At 39.1% G+C, this 20404-nt stretch overlaps 1 protein-coding gene across 1 annotated transcript in view; it reads right to left on the bottom strand.

Annotated features, from left to right (window-relative positions):
* Tti1 (Telo2 interacting protein 1) overlaps nucleotides 1–20404 on the bottom strand; it is a 187648-nt gene that overhangs the window by 32716 nt on the left and 134528 nt on the right. The window contains exon 8 of the mRNA XM_075291346.1: nucleotides 10576–11276. Coding sequence (XP_075147461.1) covers nucleotides 10576–11276 — 701 coding nt within the window. The remainder of the gene's footprint in view (nucleotides 1–10575; nucleotides 11277–20404) is intronic.

Here is a 20404-nt window from a genome sequence, read left to right on the forward strand (position 1 = left end):
CGGCGGAGTTACAAGCTGTAACTGACAAAATTATCCCCTGGTTGTCGGTGATATATAAAGGATGTATCAACTTATCATATATCCCAGGAAAGTGGAGGGAAACAAAAGTCGTTTTCATACCTAAAGTGGGAAAAGCCTCTCACTCGAGGGCGAAGGATTTCCGACCAATCAGCTTATCCTTATTCCTACTTAAGACTCTGGAGAAGATGATAGATATTTATCTTAGAACTAGCATCGATTCAAGTTTGTTCTCGAAACGACTCTTTCTTCCATTACAGACAGAAATATTTCATCTATATTTATCTTCTTCTTTGGCTTCTGACGCAAATTATACCTTGTACGTTCGTCTCTCGCAACATGGTTATTAGCTTGAACCGGGTTATTAACTTGAACCGATGACGTTGATGCTTCAGTTTCACCAGCTTCATCCGCTTCAGTCAAGCATTCCGATTTTTCAATTTCAATATCTGAGTATGTTTCAATATCCAAATTTTGTTCATCGCATTGACGAAACTGTCTCCCTTGAACATTTGACTCTGGCAAAGTTTCATCATGATTCGTAGTATTTTGTCTTATTTTTTCATCATGTTCAATATTTATTTTAATATTGCTCTTAGGATCCCATTTCTTTCTTGTTTGTTTAGCAATATATGCAAATATTTCTGTTCCGAACACTTTGATATCTTGTATTTTTATATTAAACGGTTTGCCATACCACAATTCAAAAGGTGACTTGCTTTTAATTGAACTAGGTCCTGTGCGGTTTAGCATATACACCACATGATGCACAGCTTCAGCCCAAAGTATTTTATTTAAATTCTTTGAGTGTAATAAAGTTCTAGCCAACTCTACAACAGTTCGTATTTCTCTTTCCGCTGACCCATTCTGTTCAGGCGTGTATGCAACAGTCTTCTGGTGCTCTATGCCATATTTCTTGAATATGAACTCAACACTTTTAATGACAAATTCCGTCCCATTGTCTGTTCTAAAGTTCTTTATGGTGAGTTTCAAATTCTTGCTTTTATTAAGGAAATCCGTTATACATTCAAAAACATCATTTTTGTGTTTTAGGAAGTATACCCATTTTAAGCGAGAAAAATCATCTTTCAAAAGTAAGAAATATTTCGATCCACCAAGAGATAAAATTTCCATAGGTCCACAAATATCGGCATGAATGAGCTCTCCAGAAAGAGTTGCTCGGTTGGTACTTGAATTAAATTGTAGTCGATGTTGTTTACCCAAACAACAACCTTCACATATTTCCCTTTGTTCATCAATATATTTAATATTACTTGCCTTCAACAATTCCTTAACATGTGCGTTATTTTGATGAACTAGACGTTGGTGCTACAATTTTATTGATTTCTTGTTTTGGTTTGATTTTCAGAATCTGCCACAAAATTGTTACTCTTCTTCTGTAACATCTTCACATTCAATTCAAAAAGATTACCTTTGCGATAACCCAAAGCCTCTATTCTGCCATTTCTGATAAACTTGCAAATTTCATTGTTTGATTGCATATGATATCCTTTATCCAAGGCTGAGGTTTACCTTAAGATTTGGGACGAACAGAACATTTTCAAAAAATCTTTTTCGGTATCCTTGTTCCCCTTCAATTAAAACATCAATATTGCTTTCCCAACGGCATCTATTTTTATCTTCGTCTCCAATTTTTATCTTTGAAGGCTCTTGGAAAAATGTAAAACTTGAAAACCATTCTCGATTTGATGTCATGTGCTCTGATGCACCAGAATCTATTATCCACTTAACATCAGAATCCGAAGCATTTTGCTCATTGGTCATAAAAGCATTGGATTTAGCCTTATTGTTATGTTTTCCGTAACCAGATTTTTTCCACAAGGGACAATCTTTTTTCCAATGTCCTTCTTGGTTGCATTTGAAACACTTACCAGGTTTCTTGTTTTCCTTGGTCTTGCCTTGCCATTGTCTCTTCATTTGGAAAGCATTTGACTCAATATTGTCACGATTCATACGGGACTGTTCTAACATAAGCCGATTCGTTAAATTTTTAAATTGTGTTTTTCTTCGGCATATGACTCAACTGCAGTTACAAAATGATTATAAGTAGCTGGCAACGTCATAAGCACCTTAGTTATTATCATATTCTCGGACAGTGGGTCACCTAAATTTTTTAACCGATCTGCAATCTCTTCAATTCTTGCAATCTTTTTTCCAATGTCCTTCTTGGTTGCATTTGAAACACTTACCAGGTTTCTTGTTTTCCTTGGTCTTATCTTGCCATTGTCTCTTCATTTGGAAAGCATTTGAATCAATATTGTCACGATTCATACGGGACTGTTCTAACATAAGCCGATTCGTTAAATTTTTTAAATTGTGTTTTTCTTCGGCATATGACTCAACTGCAGTTACGAAATGATTATAAGTAGCTGGCAACGTCATAAGCACCTTAGTTATTATCATATTCTCGGACAATGGGTCACCTAAATTTTTTAACCGATCTGCAATCTCTTCAATTCTTGCAATGTGTATCTCAATGTTATCATCTGTTCGTTTTTGAATTTCATAAAACTGTTGCTGTAACAAATGTACACTTACTTCTGATTGACTTTCGTGAATTGCTGTAAGTTTGTCCCACATTTCTTTAGATTCCTTGCAACACATCACATATTTGATAATAGCATTATCTACAGATGATATTATTACCCTTTGCGCCTTGATATCTGTTCGCTCCCAGTTCTGCAAATCGTTATTGCCGTTCCCGTCACCAGCATTAACGACCGGTTTTCTATAAGAACCATCTACAACCTTGAAGAGATCCATTGAAAAATATGAAAGTTTAAACTTATTGTAAAAAAATTGAGTTGCTGAATTTAAACGTGGTTGTACAAGCATTGAATATGAACCACGCAGTGGACGTCCAAAAACAGCAACAACAACAGAAATTGTAGCCAAAGTGCATGATATGGTATTAAATGATCGACGAATAAAAGTGCCTGAAATTGCTAATATCATTGGCATCTCAAATGATCGAGTCCATTTAATTTTGCATGAAGAACTACAGATGAAAAAGCTTTCTGCAAGATGAGTAAAGCATTTGTTAACAGTAGATCAAAACCGCATAAGAATGAACATTTCTCAAGCTTGTTTGGATCGTTTTAAGCGAAATAAAATGGATTTTAAGCGTCGTTTCATAACTGTTGATGAGACATGGATCCACCACTATACTCCAGAGACAAAAGAACAATCCAAACAATGGACTGAAGCTGGAAGAAGTGCCCCAAAGAAGGCAAAAACAATTCAATCGGCTGGTAAGGTTATGGCAACGGTTTTTTGAGACTTCAAAGGTATTTTATTGATTGACTATCTGCAAAAAGGATTTGGATCAATTAAATGTACAAATTCGAGAAAAACGTCCTGGCTTACAACACAAAAAAATAATTTTTCATCAAGACAACGCACCAGCGCACAAGAGTGTTTTAACAATGGCTAAAATCAACGAATTAAAGTACGAGTTGCTTGACCACCCACCTTATTCTCCTGATTTAGCTCCCAGTGGCTTTTACTTGTTCCCAAATCTAAAAAATTCTTGCTGGCAAGCGCCTTACCTCAAATGAAGATGCAATTACAGTTGTAAACCACTATTTTGAAGACCTTGAGGAAAACTATTTTAATCAAGGGATAGAATTGCTAGAAAAGCGTTGGACTAAGTGTATTGAAGTTTCAGGAGATTATATTAAAAAATAAAAATATTTTTGAAAAACTAACTATTCTCTTTCATTGATAGGCTAAGAAGTTTCCGAACCGCCCTCGTATATATCAAAAATGTTAATGTTAAAAAACATTATTTTTTGGTAAATTGCATATTTCTCAGCTGGCATACTTTCGGCCATGAAATAAATAGTGCTTTTAAAGCATATAATTACCAAATAGGTAATCACGTATATATACCAAAGCTTGCAAAATAGCCACATATTGTCTCAGACAACCAAATCTAGAAAATATTTACTTCTCTCGCCGATTACAATGGATCAGTATATGGCTAGTAATCCTGTAATATGAACATTAACTGAATAGAAACGAATATTGTAGAAATAAAAAAATGTAACAAATCAAATTATAAATAAATTAATAATCTTATTTAGATTACACGCAAATTAATTTTACACTTAAAATAGAAATAAATGTAGGTTGTTTAACGCTTTGGACATTTGGAGGACATTCGAAAACGATGCCAAACTCTACTTTTCCACTTAGTTTCGATACATTTCTCGATGTTATTGCAAGGTAGAGGTTTTAATTTTTTTTGAAATTTTTGAAACAAAATTTTTTATTTTTCAAAAATTGCCGATTTTGGGTTGAGAAGATCTCATTGGAGGTGTGCGCGTAAGTAATATTTTACGCACGCACACTTACTACGGAAAAATCTTACTCACGCTCGATATTGTTTGGTAGGATTCACGCACTCTCACTAAACGAAAATTTGTACTCACGCACACTCACGCATGAAATCGTGACTCACGAAAAATACCGTGACTCACGAATAATTTTATCGTTATTGGAAGAGGTTGGTTCTTTTGTTGATCTTGGCATTGTTATGGATCGTAGGCTTAATTTTAATGGTCATATGGGGTTCTAGGATTCATAAAGCGTTGGGGCGAAGGAGTTTTCGGACCCTTATGTTACAAAGAGGCTTTTTACTGCCCTTGTTAGACCCATTCTAGAGTATGGTTCTATCGTGTGGGATCCTCAGTATGAAGTTTACATTGATAGGATAGAATCGGTTCAGAAGCAGTTCTTGTTGTTCGCTTTGAGACATCTTCATTGGAACAGTGATTTTGTTCTTCCTTCATACACTTCTAGATTGAGGCTGATTAATTTGCCTACTCTTAGGAGCCGACGGACGATGTTGAGCTCCATGATCATGTATAGGTTAGTTAGTGGGGATATTCCATGCTCGGAATTGATATCTAGGATTAGGATAAATGTTCCTTTTAGGGCATCTAGGAATTACCAGTTTCTTTACATTGCTTTTCAACGTTCGAATTATGCTTCTGTGGAGCCTAATCGTAGGATGTGCAATATTTTTAATTCAATCTATCATCTAGTTGACACTAACCTTAGTATTGATATGATGAATTCTAGAATTTTAGCATATTTGGATAACTAATACATTCGTTTTATTGAATAACCTAATATTTGATCTTGTGTTTTAATATATCCGGCTGATGAGTCCTTCTCTGTAGCTGGTCAAATCTCTCTGCCTCCACCCCGCCATGGTCCGGATCATGGTGTGTACGCCTTCCCTACGTCATGGGGACGAGGCCCTCACGGTCGGAAGGGGCGGGAAAGTGGACGATGGGACCGTTCGTATAAAAAAATCGAGTGCATAATTAAACTCTTAACATCCCAGGTGTCACTAAGATTGTAAATGAATTCATCTCGTAAGCGTTTTATGTCCGTTGGCGGGATTTTTTTCTTGAGCGTATTTTTCAGAAATTCGTTACTCACGCAAAGTCACTCACAAAGAAATTATTTTCGTGGCTCACGCTCACGCAGACTTCTGGTTTTTTAATCACGTTCACGCCCTTACGCCGTTGCATTGGTGATGACAATTTCGTGTCACGTGCACACCTCTAGATCTCATATACTACTTGACCAAAATTACCGTTAAAAGCTTAAAACGTATCTGTTTCTTATTTGGCTTTCTATAAGAAACAATAAAACAAGTTTGGGAGAGGTAAAAAAAATATGTTACGACTGAAAGAATTTAGTTGCCTTTATCGAAAAAATTGGTCAAAATTCTGTATTTTTATTCAAACTGTGGAGTCTACAACTTTTAATCTAAAGCACATATGTACATATTTTTTCCTTTTGAAATACGTAGAAAATGCAGTTAAGAAATTAAAATATGGATCCGCCTAAAAACGAAACTTCTAGGGTCAAAATACTTTGTTGAAATTTTGAAAAAAAAAAATACATTGTGGGGCCCATATCTCGCGAACTATAAAAGATATTCACACACGCTAACTTTTTTAGGGGTTTATAAGATCTATCCAGCAAAGAAAAAATCGTCGAAATCGGTCCATAATTTGACAGCTAAAAACAAAATTTGGATTGGAATATGTATAGGAATCGTTCAATATGATGATACCGGAAATAACAGAGACAAATATGAGAAATGTGCAAGATATCGAACACGCAGTGGAGCGGATTACTAAGGCCTTCAACGTCTCACTGAAAGCTGCATGACCTAGAGGGAAGCCAAGGGGGAAAAATCGACCACCATGGTGGTCTACGGAATTAAGTAATATTAGGAAATCCTGCAGGAAGCTCTTTAACAAGGCAAAGTCCACTAGAGCCCCTGAGGATTGGGACGCTTACAAGAAGAATCTGAGAGGATACAAGCGAGAACTGAGAAATGCTCAGCATAACTCTTGAAATGATTACTGCAGCAGTATTGAGAATACGTCCGAGGCTTCCAGACTACGGAAGGTTCTAGCATCCACCAACTCCGCTCCAGGTTTCATTAAAACATCGGAGGGCCATTGGACAACGTCCAGTGAGGAGACGCTGGAGTTACTATTGGACACACATTTTCCTAGAAATCAGACGGTTGAACCAGGTTCTGACGGTGCCACAGTGGCTCAGCGGTCGTTTCCTATCGAGGAAATTGTATCGGAATCTAGAATAAGATGGGCGTTAAATAGCTTTGGACCATTCAAATCCCCCGGACCTGATGGAATTACTCCGGCGGAGTTACAAGGAGTGACTGACTAAATTATCCCCTGGTTGTCGGCGATGTATCAACATATCATATATCCCAGGAAAGTGGAGGGAAACAAAAGTCGTTTTCATACGTTTTCTCGAAACGACAGCATGCATACTCGAAGGGCAGGTCTACTAAGACCGCATTACATGAACTAGTCAGCTTTATTGAAAGTGGAGGGAAACAAAAGTCGTTTTCATACCTAAAGCGGGAAAAGCCTCTCACTCGAGGGCGAAGGATTTCCGACCAATCAACTTATCCTCATTCCTACTTAAGACTCTGGAGAGGATGATAGATATTCATCTTAGAACTAGCATCGATTCAAGTTTGTTCTCGAAACGACAGCATACATACTCGAAGGGCAGGTCTACTGAGACCGCATTACATGAACTAGTCAGCTTTATTGAAAGCTCACTATCTGTCAAAGAATACACAATCGTGGCGTTTCTAGGCATCGAAGGGGCGCTCAATAATATCCATCCGAGCTCGATATTAAATGGACTGACAACTCTGAATGTTGATCCAGGTACACTTAGGCTGTTAGACGAACTTCTAATAAAGAGACGTATTTCAGCCACACTAGGACAAGCAAACATACAAAGGAATGTGAATAGAGACACTCCCCAAGGAGGAGTTCTATCACCTCTTTTTTGGAATGTTGCTATAAACAACATTCTGGTTTTCCCTAGAAAAAGAAAGGATACAAGTGGTGGCATACGCAGATGATGTGGCGCTAGCAGTCAGGGGAAAATTCCCATCCACAATCAGAGATATTATACAGAGAGCTCTCCGGATGACTGAGAAATGGGCGAAAGATAATGGTCTTGGGGTAAATCCAGCAAAAACAGAACTCTCCGGATGACTGAGAAATGGGCGAAAGATAATGGTCTTGGGGTAAATCCAGCAAAGACAGAATTAGTCATGTACTGCAAAGATAGCAAAACTCCCACGGTTAGGCCCATTTCCTTAGGGGCTATTGAAATTCCCTTTGGTGAGTGTGCAAAATACCTTGGCGTTATTTTGGACAGGAAGCTGAACTTTAAGCTTAATATTGAAGAAAGAGCGAGAAAAGCAACGGTAGCTTTGTACTCGTGCAAAAAGGCAATAGGAAAAAAGTGGGGACTAAAACCAAAAATTGTGCATTGGCTATACACGGCAGTGGTTAGACGTATAATGCTATATGGTGTTGTAGTCTGGTGGTCGGCACTTCACCAGCCAACAAGTTTAGACAAAGTTCAGCGTATGGCGTGTTTGTGTATCTCAGGCGCATTCAGCAAGACAGGAACAAATTCCCTTAATGTCATGCTGCATCTATTGCCTTTAGACATTTTGGCCAAACAATCAGCTGCAACAACGGCTGTGCGGTTGCGCGAGCTATCGCTGCGGTCGGAAAAAAGTTACGGTCACAGTTCGGTCCTCAAAATAATGCCAGATGTGCCTAACATAGTGTATTACACTTTGGCGAGACCACTTTTCGACAAAAAGTTTGAGACTCTAATTCCCAACAGTGAAGCGTGGTGTACATGGACCCTGAGGAATAAAAGATATATAGATTTCTACACTGATGGCTCCAAATTGGATGGCCAAGTGGGTTTCGGAGTATATTCTAAAGATCTGGAACTTCGAATAGCGAAAGGATTACCTGATCACTGTGGTGTTTTTCAGGCTGAAATATTAGCAATAAGAGAAGTGGTGAATTGGCTGAGAAGTAATGCTCCAAGCAATATTGGCAACCTGCAATAAAATCCTTGGACTCTGTGTTCCTCATCTCGAAAACGGCCATCGACTGCCGCAAATCTCTCAATGAGATGGCTGAGCAGTACAATATTCACCTAATATGGGTGCCTGGCCATAGGAACATACCGGAGAACTGCGAAGCGGATAAGCTGGCGAGGCTAGGGACTACCTTACATATTCCAGGGGAACTAGAATCTGTTGGTATGCCCCTGGCTACCTGCAAGCTCATGCTGCGTGAGAAGGCTGTTATGATGGCAAATGTTCGATGGGAGAATTGCAAGGGCTGTAACGACACCAAGCAAATATGGCCCCATTTAAACTTAAACCGCACACTAGATATGCTAGTGTTCTAGAGACGTCAGATATTACTCCTGATATCTGCTATAACGGGTCGCTGCCTGATAGGCGATTTTGCAAAAACTATAGGCGCGAAGTATAATGACTATTGTATGAGCTGTCATGATGCGGAGGAAAAGGAATCAATTAAACACCTCTTGTGTGAGTGTCCTGCATTTTGTGTAAAGCGCAAGCAACTTTTAGGAGCATATAGCTTCAGATTACTGGCGGATCTGGAAAACGTTAACTTAAGCAGTCTGCTAATGTTTTTGGAACAATCTGGTTGGTTCAACAAAGAAAAATAATCAAGAAGGTTCAACGGTTAAAACTAGAAGTGCCCATATGTAATGTGGTATCACAATGGACTGAATAGTCTAAGTGAGCCTGAATCTTAATCGGGCTGCCACTTTAACCTAACCTAACCTATACCCCCGAGGAGACTAACTTTCAACGCCTATAGGTTAGCCCGTGGACCCACTAGGGACCCATAAACTTGCAAACTTAGAGGGAAACACACACAAAAACTTTATGTTGATATATTTATCCGTTCCAAAGTTTGCAAAATAATTTCCAAAAAAGAGCGTTTTGGAACCACTGCGCGATAGTAGGAAGTGTGCATTGTATATTGATACATAGTGGTTTGGAAAACCGATAATGGGCGGGCCGAGGCAGCTGTTACTGGTGCAATTTTGATCAACAGAGTTTCAAGTAGACATATGGACAAAAGTCCGGATGAACTATGGTCAACATGCCGCCCAAATTTAAAATTTTTGAGTCTTTGGAAGTCCAGCTTTAGTCAATATCCCAAAAGAAAGGCTAAGTAAGATGGCCTCGAAATCAGTGGAATGTATTATGGCGGACTCGTCGGAAAAACATAATCAACATTGATCAATCGAAGGATATTGGAGATTACAATCCATGCTTAAATCCAATTGACATTATTCGAACTCATTGTGCCCCAAGAGTGATATTGGTCATATTATTCATGTTAAGATACCCATTTTTAAGTCAAATCACATTATAAGAATAAAGCGACTTCATTGAAAAGTTTATCGACTTTGCGTCTTCTATGCTAATCAAAAAACGTATTCGTAGTTTAAGGACAAAAAAATCGATGGTCTCAGGACAATATGTTTTTCAGTGTATGTGTTTATTAACCAATGTGCAGCAGTGTTTTGAGCTACGAAGAAACGGAAGACTGTAATTTTATCGTCGACGGAGGCAAAGTTCATGTCCTTAATTGCTGCAATTCAAGAATCTAAAAAGACTCGAAGTGGAACACTTTTTACGAAAACTAAGAAGCATGCCCGCCTTGAATACACAGGATCGTGGGTTCAAACCCAGTTCCGACCAAACACCAAAACGTTTTTCAGCTGTGGATTATCCCCTCTCAGATATGCTGGTGACTAAATTGTTTTTCAATATAAAGATATTCGTTTTCAAGTTGACAAAATTACTTCGTTGAAAAGTGTGTTGACTTTAGGACAAGAAAAACCCTCGTTTGATTAATTCTCTGAATGTCTGTAGTGGATTATTAGTTTGTTTAATAGATTAATCCAATTAAAAATTAATTATTGAGTGGAATACATTTAAATAATATTTTGTGCAGAAATGGAATATGCACATCCATAGGAAAAATTATATACTCTATATTTTTTGTTCATTTGCTATTTCAGCAGACAGTGGCTGCTTTCTTTTTTTCAAAATTTTTTTGGTTGTTTTAACAAACTTTTTCTGCTGTGTCTACTACTTACTCCAAGCTCCTTTTGGTTAAAAAATCTTTTGCATATATTGCCAAAACTTCTAGTAATGAAAAACAGCGATTCAAAACCAATGCATTTCGCTGACGAAATTTCTCTACAAACGGGGTCCATATCAAGTGTACCAGTGGTAGTAGTTCATTTTCATAGTCCTTCAATAACGGCAATCCTCTTGTTAGGCATTCCACTGATAAGATTTGCAGTCGTAGATCTGAAGAATTTATAAATTTTACAACTTGTTGCAAAATTGATAGAATAATCTCCACATGACGAGGTAGTGATTTATCATTTATTTCCTCATCTTTGCTCACTTTATCTTGATTTTCTTGTATATTATCTTCTACGTCTTTGTGATCAGTATCAATTAAATCTTCGTTATCTTTCGAATGATGATCTTGTAACAGCGCCAACCAGGAATATACAGGATTACAATCATTACAGTCAGGGATTATATGTTCCATATCCATGGCTTCCGTCTCTTGGAATTGCATATCACATGACATTAGCCATTTTGTTATGTGTCTTAAGAAGGCATTAAACACTTTGAGATACGAGATTATACTCATTGTTTCATATGCTTTAGAACATTCTTCGTAAATTGTTTGAAATATGGTTTCCATGTATGGTAATGTATTACGGGAAGAAAATTGTAAAATAACCGTAAAAATATCAACAGCTGATTTATTATCTGGGGACTGAAAATAGAAATTGATACAAATAATTCAATTACGTAACCATATCTAATGTGTTACCAAAACAGTGTACTAATTCAAATCTCCAAACAGTTCAGAAGACATGTTTTTTTTTTTAGTATGCAATTGTGTGTACATATTTGATTTGATTCTGACCGAACTATCTGGTCAGAACGGTATACTATGAGTTTTTTTCTAATTAAATCCCAAAGATGCGACATTTCTTGATGAAGACATTAATTGATAAATTAAATTGATTGATAATTGATAAATTAAATATTATTATATAAAAGTAGATGCAGTAGATGACACACATCAATGGGGTGTTGATTGAGTAAAACAACTTGGAAGTTCTTCCTAAAGAATATCCAAAAATGCTCTCCAAGAGATGAACTTAATTTTCACTTCAAAAGTTAATTTGATGTAACACATATAAAAATTCTTTGTTTTACGCAGTTTTAGTAATAAATTTAAATCTTCTAATTTTTGCCGGGTGTAAAACACAATAAGGACAAGTGAAATAATGGACATTTTCCAAAGGAAAGTGTACCGATCCATTTCTAGGAAGATTTGGAATTTGCGATCAAGTATTTGCTAGTATTATTTTAAACGCACTGAAACAAATATAGTCGTGAGGTCAAAGATTTCGTGTCCTTAAAATACGAATGCGTTTTTTGCTGAGACCTAATATGGAAGATTATGCAACTTAAATTTTAATATAAGTAATTTAATTTTAATTTTATTGGTTCTAGATTTAAAGCCAGACAGGTCCCTAATTTTTTTTTTTATTTTAAAGAAGCCGCATCTTTCTCGCTCGGAACTAATACCAAAATCCTTAAGGGAAGGTCAAAATCTTTGGATCCAAGAAACCTTTTTTGAGTGAAGAAACGTTTTTTGTTGAGTGTATAGAAGACGCATTTATCTGATATAATTCTCTTATAATTGATTCTACTTAAAAATGAGTATCTGGAAATTAAAGAAAATTTTGTTTGACTAGGGTTGACTTGTCTATATAATTATGAAAAATTCTTCAAAATTAATGAAATCATCTTTAAATTTGTTGACTTTTTGCATCTTGACAACAAAGCAAAAAAGCGTTTAAAAATAGGATAAGTTTTTAGAGGACATTTGTAGAACATGAAGAAAAAAAATCGAAAAAAATAATGTATTAAAATTTGTTTCCTTGAATCAAGTACGCAAAACTCAAATTTAAAAGAGAATTATGTCTTAAATGTACCATTACTTTAATTCTCCGCGTTTTTGGCTTGGAATCAATACCAAAATCATAAAGACAAAATCTATGGAACCAGGCATGCTTTTTTCAGTGCGTCTTTACATAGACATAACCTTTTCTAAGGTAACGACATCAAAAGGAGGTAATCCCTCACGAAAGAGATTCAAGGAACGCAGAAATGCTTTGTTTATCCTAAAGAAATTATGATCAGTCGACCCAAGCACGTTGTCGGCTAAACAAAGCCATTCCTTAACCCTTTCAATACCGATGTCCACTACAGAGGACATTCCAAAACGACACCAAACTCTAACTCCCCACTTAGTTTCGATTTATTTCTCGATTTTATTTTAAAGTAGAGGCTTTAATCTAAATAACCTATAAGTGTTTTCTATATTGGTGAGCACTAAAATGCATTATTATGAATTTCTTTAACAATAAACGAAAAATACGAAATTTTGAGACCATGTTATAGGCCAAATAGAGTCTATATTCGTATGACCATTTGGTCACAATTGAAGGATCATGTTTTCAGAACAAACTCATATAGGTCTTGAAGTAATTGAGGTAGGTCCTAAAAATTACAATTTTTGTTCTACATGCTGTTAGTGCATATAAAAACAGAAGAAAAATTTAAGTTTTTACTATTAGTTTTATTTCGGTAGTGAAAGGGTTAAAATGGGCTCAAGGAATTCTGGAAAAAGGGAACGATCACCGGATGACCTGCCATCCTCTAAAAGGGATCAAAGATCGTTTGCCTCAGTTGCTAAAGACAGCCTTGTGATGGCTATCATTAATAAAGGAGAATTGGACGGTATGGTTCCAAAGCAAAAAATGGGGGGAAATTGAGAATGGTTTGTCTGGCGTCTACTCACAGGTGCTGGAAAAGTTTCCCGGCCCAGATCCTCGACACCAAGAGGTTGGTTGGTATCAAGCTATTTAAGCTAGTCGCATTTTAGGACCAGAGGTCTATAGAATGTTTTAAAGCAGCTTTGATTCTAATTGGAGAAGTTTGGGAAGGAGCTGCTCTACAGTTAGTCGAGAAGAAAGACATACCGTCTAGACTAAGAGCACATGCGTGGATACCTGCAACCCCTCCTGACCCTGAATCTATTTTAAATAGACTGAAACAATGCAATCCAGATCTTCCAACAGCTGATTGGAAGGTTGGCCGTTTGGATGAAGTGGATGGACCAAGACGGTATGCAGTGTTTATATTGAACACTCAGTCTTTGCCACATCTAGCAAATTCCCAGGGTCGTGTATGTTATGGCTTTCATTATATCCAACTGAAGGTATATAAAAACGATCAGCTGAAGGATTCGGAAATGGACAAGCATCTGTCTGAATCAGAAATAAGCGGATCCTCTTGCGAAGTCGAGGGAGATACCAAAGATGCAGACATGGATAGATACCGTATGCGTGAGGAGGCTTCTACTGCCTCAGAACTCACCAAAGTTGAACCTATGGTTATTGCGAGAGTCACCGAGATCTCTGAAGAGGACATTCTTGTTGACTCGATTAAAGCGGCTGATGTGACGGTTGTTGAAAATCTCGATGGTCCTACGGATCCTCCAGATAAATCTTCATCATTGTAAGGCTGCATGTGCTGCCTTAAAAGTTCTCCTGACGAAAGGGGACATAGACATAGTTCTTATTCAAGAACCATATGTTTATAGAAACAAAATATGTGAATTAAGTACTCCGGGGTTCAAACTATTGCAGTATACTGGTAATGATGTAATTCGAGCCTGTATAATTGCTAAAAACGAGCTTAACTTGTTTCTGCTTCCTTCAATGTGCAATGCAGACACTGTCGTTGCCAATTTAGAAATAGCCAAATGCAAATATTGGGTATCTTCGGTCTATATGGGACATGACAGGGAGATGCCTCCATGTGCCGTTAAGACCTTAGTTGAGGAGTCACTGAAAACAAAGACGAAACTCATTATGGGATGCGAATGTGCATCATAGTATATGGGGAAGTAGTGATACTAATGCAAGGGGAGAGTCGCCAATAGAGTTTATTTTGCGTACTAATCTGGTAGTTTGCAACAAGGGAGATGCCCCAACCTTTGTCACTAAAAACAGGCAAGAGGTTTTGGACATCACCTTGGCCTCGCAAGAACTGAATGAAATGATATCTGAGTGGCAGGTTTTAAGTGAACACAGCTTCTCAGATCATCGTTACATCAGTTTCAAATTTGATGTTCATACCACCAAGACCATATTTCCGCCAAATGTTAGGAAAGCTGACTGGAATAAGTATAGGGAATCGTTCAATATGATGATACCGGAAATACCAGAGACAAATATGAGCACTGTGCAAGTTATCGAACAAGCAGTGGAGAGGATTACCAATTCCTTCAACATTTCACTGAAAGCTGCATGCCCTAAAGGGAAGCCAAGAGGGAAAAATCGACCACCATGCTGGTCTACGGAGTTAGGTAATATGAGGAAATCGTGCAGGAAGCTCTTTAACAAAGCAAAGTGCACCAGAGCTCCTGTGGAATCTGAGAGGATACAAGCGAGAACTGAGAAAGGCTCAGCATAACTCTTGGAATGATTACTGCAGCAGCATTTAGAAAACGTCCGAGGCTTCCAGTCTACGGAAGGTGCTAGCATCCACGAGCTCCGCTCCAGGTTTCATTAAAACATCGGAGGGCAATTGGACAACGTCCAGTGAGGAGACGCTGGAGGTACTATTGGACACACATTTTCCCGGAAATCAGACGGTTGAACCATGCACTGGCAGTGCCACAGTGGCTCAGCGATCGTTTCCTATCGAGGAAATTGTATCAGAATCTAGAATAAAATGGGCGTTAAATAGCTTTAGATCATTCAAATCCCCCGGACCTGATGGAATTACTCCGGCGGAGTTACAAGCGGTGGCTGACAGAATTATCCCCTGGTTGTCGGCGATATATATAGGATGTATAAACTTAGCATATATTCCACGAAAGTGGAGGGAATCAATAGTCGTTTTCATACCTAAAGCGGGAAAAGCCTCTCACTCGAATGCGAAGGATTTCCGACCAATCAGCTTATCATCATTCCTACTTAAGACTTTGGAGAGGATGATAGATATTTATCTTAAACTTAGCGTCGATTCAAATTTGCTCTCGAAACGACAACATGCATACTCGAAGGGCAGGTCTACTGAGACCGCATTACATGAACTAGTCAGCTTTATTGAAAGCTCACTATCTGTCAAAGAATACACAATCGTGGCATTTCTAGACATGGAAGGGGCGTTCAATAACGTCCATCCGAGCTCGATATTAAATAGACTGACAACTCTGAATGTTGATCCAGGTATACTTAGGCTGTTAGACGAACTTCTAAGGAAGAGACGCATTTCAGCCACACTAGGACAAGCAAACATACAAAGGTATGTGAACAGAGGCACTCCTCAAGGGGGAGTTCTATCACCTCTTCTTTGGAATGTTGCTATAAACGACCTTCTGGTTTCCCTAGAAAAAGAAAGGATACAAGTGGTGGCATACGCAGATGATGTGGCGCTAGCAGTCAGGGTAAAATTCCCATCAACAGTTAGAGATATTATACAGAGAGCCCTCCGTATGACTGAGAAATGGGCGAAAGATAATGTCTTGGGGTAAATCCTGCAAAGACAGAACTAGTCATGTACTGCAAAGATCGCAAAACTCCTACGGTTAGACCCATTTCCTTAGGGGGTATTGAAATTCCCTTTAGGGAGTGTGCAAAATACTTTGGCGTTATTTTGGACAGGAAGCTGAACTTTAAGCTTAATATTGAAGAAAGGGCGAGGAAAGCAACGGTAGCTTTATACTCGTGCAAAACGGCAATAGGGAAAAAGTGGGGACTAAAACCAAAAATTGTACATTGGCTATACACGGCAGTGGTTAGACCTATAATGCTATATAGTGTTGTAGTCTGGTGGCCGGCACTTCACCAGCCGACAAGTTTAGACAAAGTTCAGCGTATGGCGTGCTTGTGTATCTCAGGTGCATTCAGCAAGACAGGAACAAACTCTCTTAATGTCATACTGCATCTATTGCCTTTAGACATTTTGGCCAAACAGTCAGCTGCAACAACGGCTGTGCGGTTGCGCGAGCTATCGCTGTGGTCGGAAAAAGGTTACGGTCACAGTTCGGTCCTCAAAATAATGCCAGATGTGCCTAACGTAGTGGATTATACTCTGGCCAGTCCACTTTTCGACAAAAAGTTTGAGATTCTAATTCCCAACAGTGAGGCGTGGTGTACACAGACCCCGGGGAATAAAAGATATATAGATTTCTACACTGATGGCTCCAAATTGGATGGCCAAGTGGGGTTCGGAGTATATTCCAAAGATCTGGAACTTCGAATAGCGAAAAGATTACCTGATCACTGTAGTGTTTTTCAGGCTGAAATATTAGCAATAAGAGAAGTGGTGAATTGGCTGAGAAGTAATGCTCCAAGCAATATTGGCATTAATATATACTCAGACAGTCAACCTGCAATAAAATCCTTGGACTCTGTGTTCCTCAACTCGAAAACGGCCATCGACTGCCGCAAATCTCTCAATGAGATGGCTGAGCAGCACAATATTCACCTAATATGGGTGCCTGGCCATAGGTTAGGTTAGGTTATGTGGCAGCCCGATGTATCAGGCTCACTTAGACTATTCAGTCCATTGTGATACCACAGTGGTGAACTTCTCTCTTATCACTGAGTGCTGCCCGATTCCATGTTAAGCTCAATGACAAGGGACCTCCTTTTTATAGCCGAGTCCGAACGGCGTTCCACATTCCAGTGAAACCACTTAGAGAAGCTTTGAAACCCTCAGAAATGTCACCAGCATTACTGAGGTGGGATAATCCACCGCTGAAAAACTTTTTGGTGTTCGGTCGTAGCAGGAATCGAACCCACGACCTTGTGTATGCAAGGCGGGCATGCTAACCATTGCACCACGGTGGCTGGCCATAGGAACATACTGGGGAACTGCGAAGCAGATGAGCTAGCAAGGCTAGGAACTACCTTACATATTCCAGGGGAACTAGAATCTGTTGGTATGCCTCTGGCTACCTGCAAGCTCTTACTGCGTGAGAAGGCTGTCATGATGGCAAATGTTCGATGGGAGAATTGCAAGGGCTGTAACGACACCAAGCAAATATGGCCCCATTTAAACTTAAACCGCACACTAGATATGCTAGTGTTCTCGAGACGTCAGATATTACTCCTGATATCTGCTATAACGGGTCGCTGCCTGATAGGCGATTTTGCAAAGATTATTGGCGCGAAGTATAATGACTATAAAACACCTCTTGTGTGAGTGTCCTGCATTTTATGTAAGGCGTAAGCAAATTTTAGGGGCATATAGCTTCAGATTACTGGCAAACGTTGACTTAGGCAGTCTGCTAATGTTTTTGGAACAATCTGGTTGGTTCAACAGAAGAAAATAATGGAGAAGGTTCAACGGTTAAAACTAGAAGTGCCCATATGTAATAGGTACTTTTAGTTAATGTGGTATCACAATGGGCTGAATAGTCTAAGTGGGCCTGAATCTTAATCGGGCTGCCACTTTAACCTAACCTAACCTAAGTCTGAATGTGCTGACTTAAAAGTTCTCCTGATGAAAGGGGACATAGTTGTAGTTCTTATTCAAGAACCATATGTTTATAGAAACAAAATATGTGACTTAAGTACTCCGGGGTTCAAACTATTGCAGTATACTGGTAATGATGTAAATCGAGCCTGTATAATTGCTAAAAACGAGCTCAACTTGTTTCTGCTTCCTTCAATGTGCAATACTGATACTGTCGTTGCCAGTTTAGAATTAGCCCAATGCAAATATTGGGTATCTTCGGTCTACAAGGGACCATTTGCCGTTAACACCTTAGTTGAGGAGTCATTGAAAACAAAGACAAAACTCATTATGGTATGCGATGCTAAAGCACATCATAGTATATGGGGAAGTGGTGACAAGAGGAGAGTCACTCCCAGAGTTTATTTTGCGTACTAATTTGGTAGTTTGCAATAAGGGAGATGCCCCAACCTTTGTCACTAAAAACAGGCAAGAGGTTTTGGACGTCACCTTGGCCTCGCAAGAACTGAATGGAATGATATCTGATTGGGAGGTTTTAAGTGAACATAGGTTAGGTTAGGTTATGTGGCAGCCCGATGTAGCAGGCTCACTTAGACTATTCAGCCATTGTGATACCACATTGGTGAAGCTCAATGACATGTTAAGCTCAATGACAAGGGACCTCCTTTTTATAGCCGAATCCGAACGGCGTTCCACATTGCAGTGAAACCACTTAGCGAAGCTTTGAAACCCTCAGATATGTCACCAGCAGTACTGAGGTGGGATAATCCACCGCTGAAAAACTTTTTGGTGTTCGGTCGAAGCAGGAATCGAACCCACGACCTTGTGTATGCAAACCGGGCATGCAAACCATTGCACCACGGTGGCTCCCATAAGTGAACATAGCTTCTCAGCTTCTCATACAACCAAGACCATATTTCCGCCAAATGTTAGGAAAGATGTTTGGAATAGGTATAGGGAATCGTTCAATATGATGATACCGGAAATACCAGAGACAAATATGAGCACTGTGCAAGATATCGAACACGCAGTGGAGAGGATTACTAAGGCCTTCAACATCTCACTGAAAGCTGCATGCCCAAGAGGGAAGCCAAGGGGAAAAAATCGACCACCATGGTGGTCTACGGAGTTAAGTAATATTAGGAAATCCTGCAGGAAGCTCTTTAACAAAGCAAAGTCCACCAGAGCTCCTGAGGATTGGGACGCTTACAGGAAGAATCTGAAAGAATACAAGCGAGAACTGAGAAAGGCTCAGCATAACTCTTTGAATGATTACTGCAGCAGTATTGAAAAGAGGATTCCAGACTACGGAAGGTACTAGCATCCACTAACTCCGCTCCAGGTTTCACTAAACATCGGAGAGCAATTGGACAACGTCCAGTGAGGAGACGCTGGAGGTACTATTTGACACACATTTTCCTGGAAATCAGACGGTCGAACCATGTTCCGGCGGTGCCACTGGGGCTCAGCGGTCGTTTCCTATCGAGGAAATTGTATCGGAATCTAGAATAAAATGGGCGTTAAATAGTTTTGGACCATTCAAATCCCCCGGACCTGATGGAATTACTCCGGCGGAGTTACAAGAAGTGACTGACAGAATCATCCCCTGGTTGTCGGCGATATATATAGGATGTATCAACTTAGCATATATCCCAGGAAAGTGGAGGGAAACAAAAGTCGTTTTCATACCTAAAGCGGGAAAAGCCTCTCACACGAGTGCGAAGGATTTCCGACCAATCAGCTTATGCTCATTCCTACTTAAGACTCTGGAGAGGATGATAGATATTTATCTTAGAACTAGCGTCGATTCAGACCGCATTACATGAACAAGTCAGCTTTATTGAAAGCTCATGAATGTTGATCCAGGTATACTTAGGCTGTTACACGGACTTCTAACAAAGAGACGTATTTCAGCCACATACAAAGATATGTGAACAGAGGCACTCCCCAAGGAGGAGTTCTATCACCTCTTCTTTGGAATGTTGCTATAAACAACCTGCTGGTTTCCCTAGAAAAAGCAAGGATAAAAGTGGTGGCATACGCAGATGATGTGGCGCTAGCAGTCAGGGGAAAATTCCCATCCACAATCAGAGACATTATACAGAGAGCGCTCCGGATGACTGAGAAATGGGCGAAAGTGCACACAGACCCCGAGGAATAAACGATATATAGATTTCTACACTGATGGCTCCAAATTGAACGGGCAAGTGGGTTTCCGAATATATTTTAAAGATCTGGAACTTCGAATAGCGAAAAGATGACCACCTAACCACTGTAGTGTTTTTCAGGCTGAAATATTAGCAATAAGAGAGGTAGGGAATTGGCTGAGAA

The sequence above is a fragment of the Haematobia irritans genome, chromosome 1 (assembly GCF_050003625.1).
Source record: "Haematobia irritans isolate KBUSLIRL chromosome 1, ASM5000362v1, whole genome shotgun sequence".
Taxonomy (NCBI): domain Eukaryota; kingdom Metazoa; phylum Arthropoda; class Insecta; order Diptera; family Muscidae; genus Haematobia; species Haematobia irritans.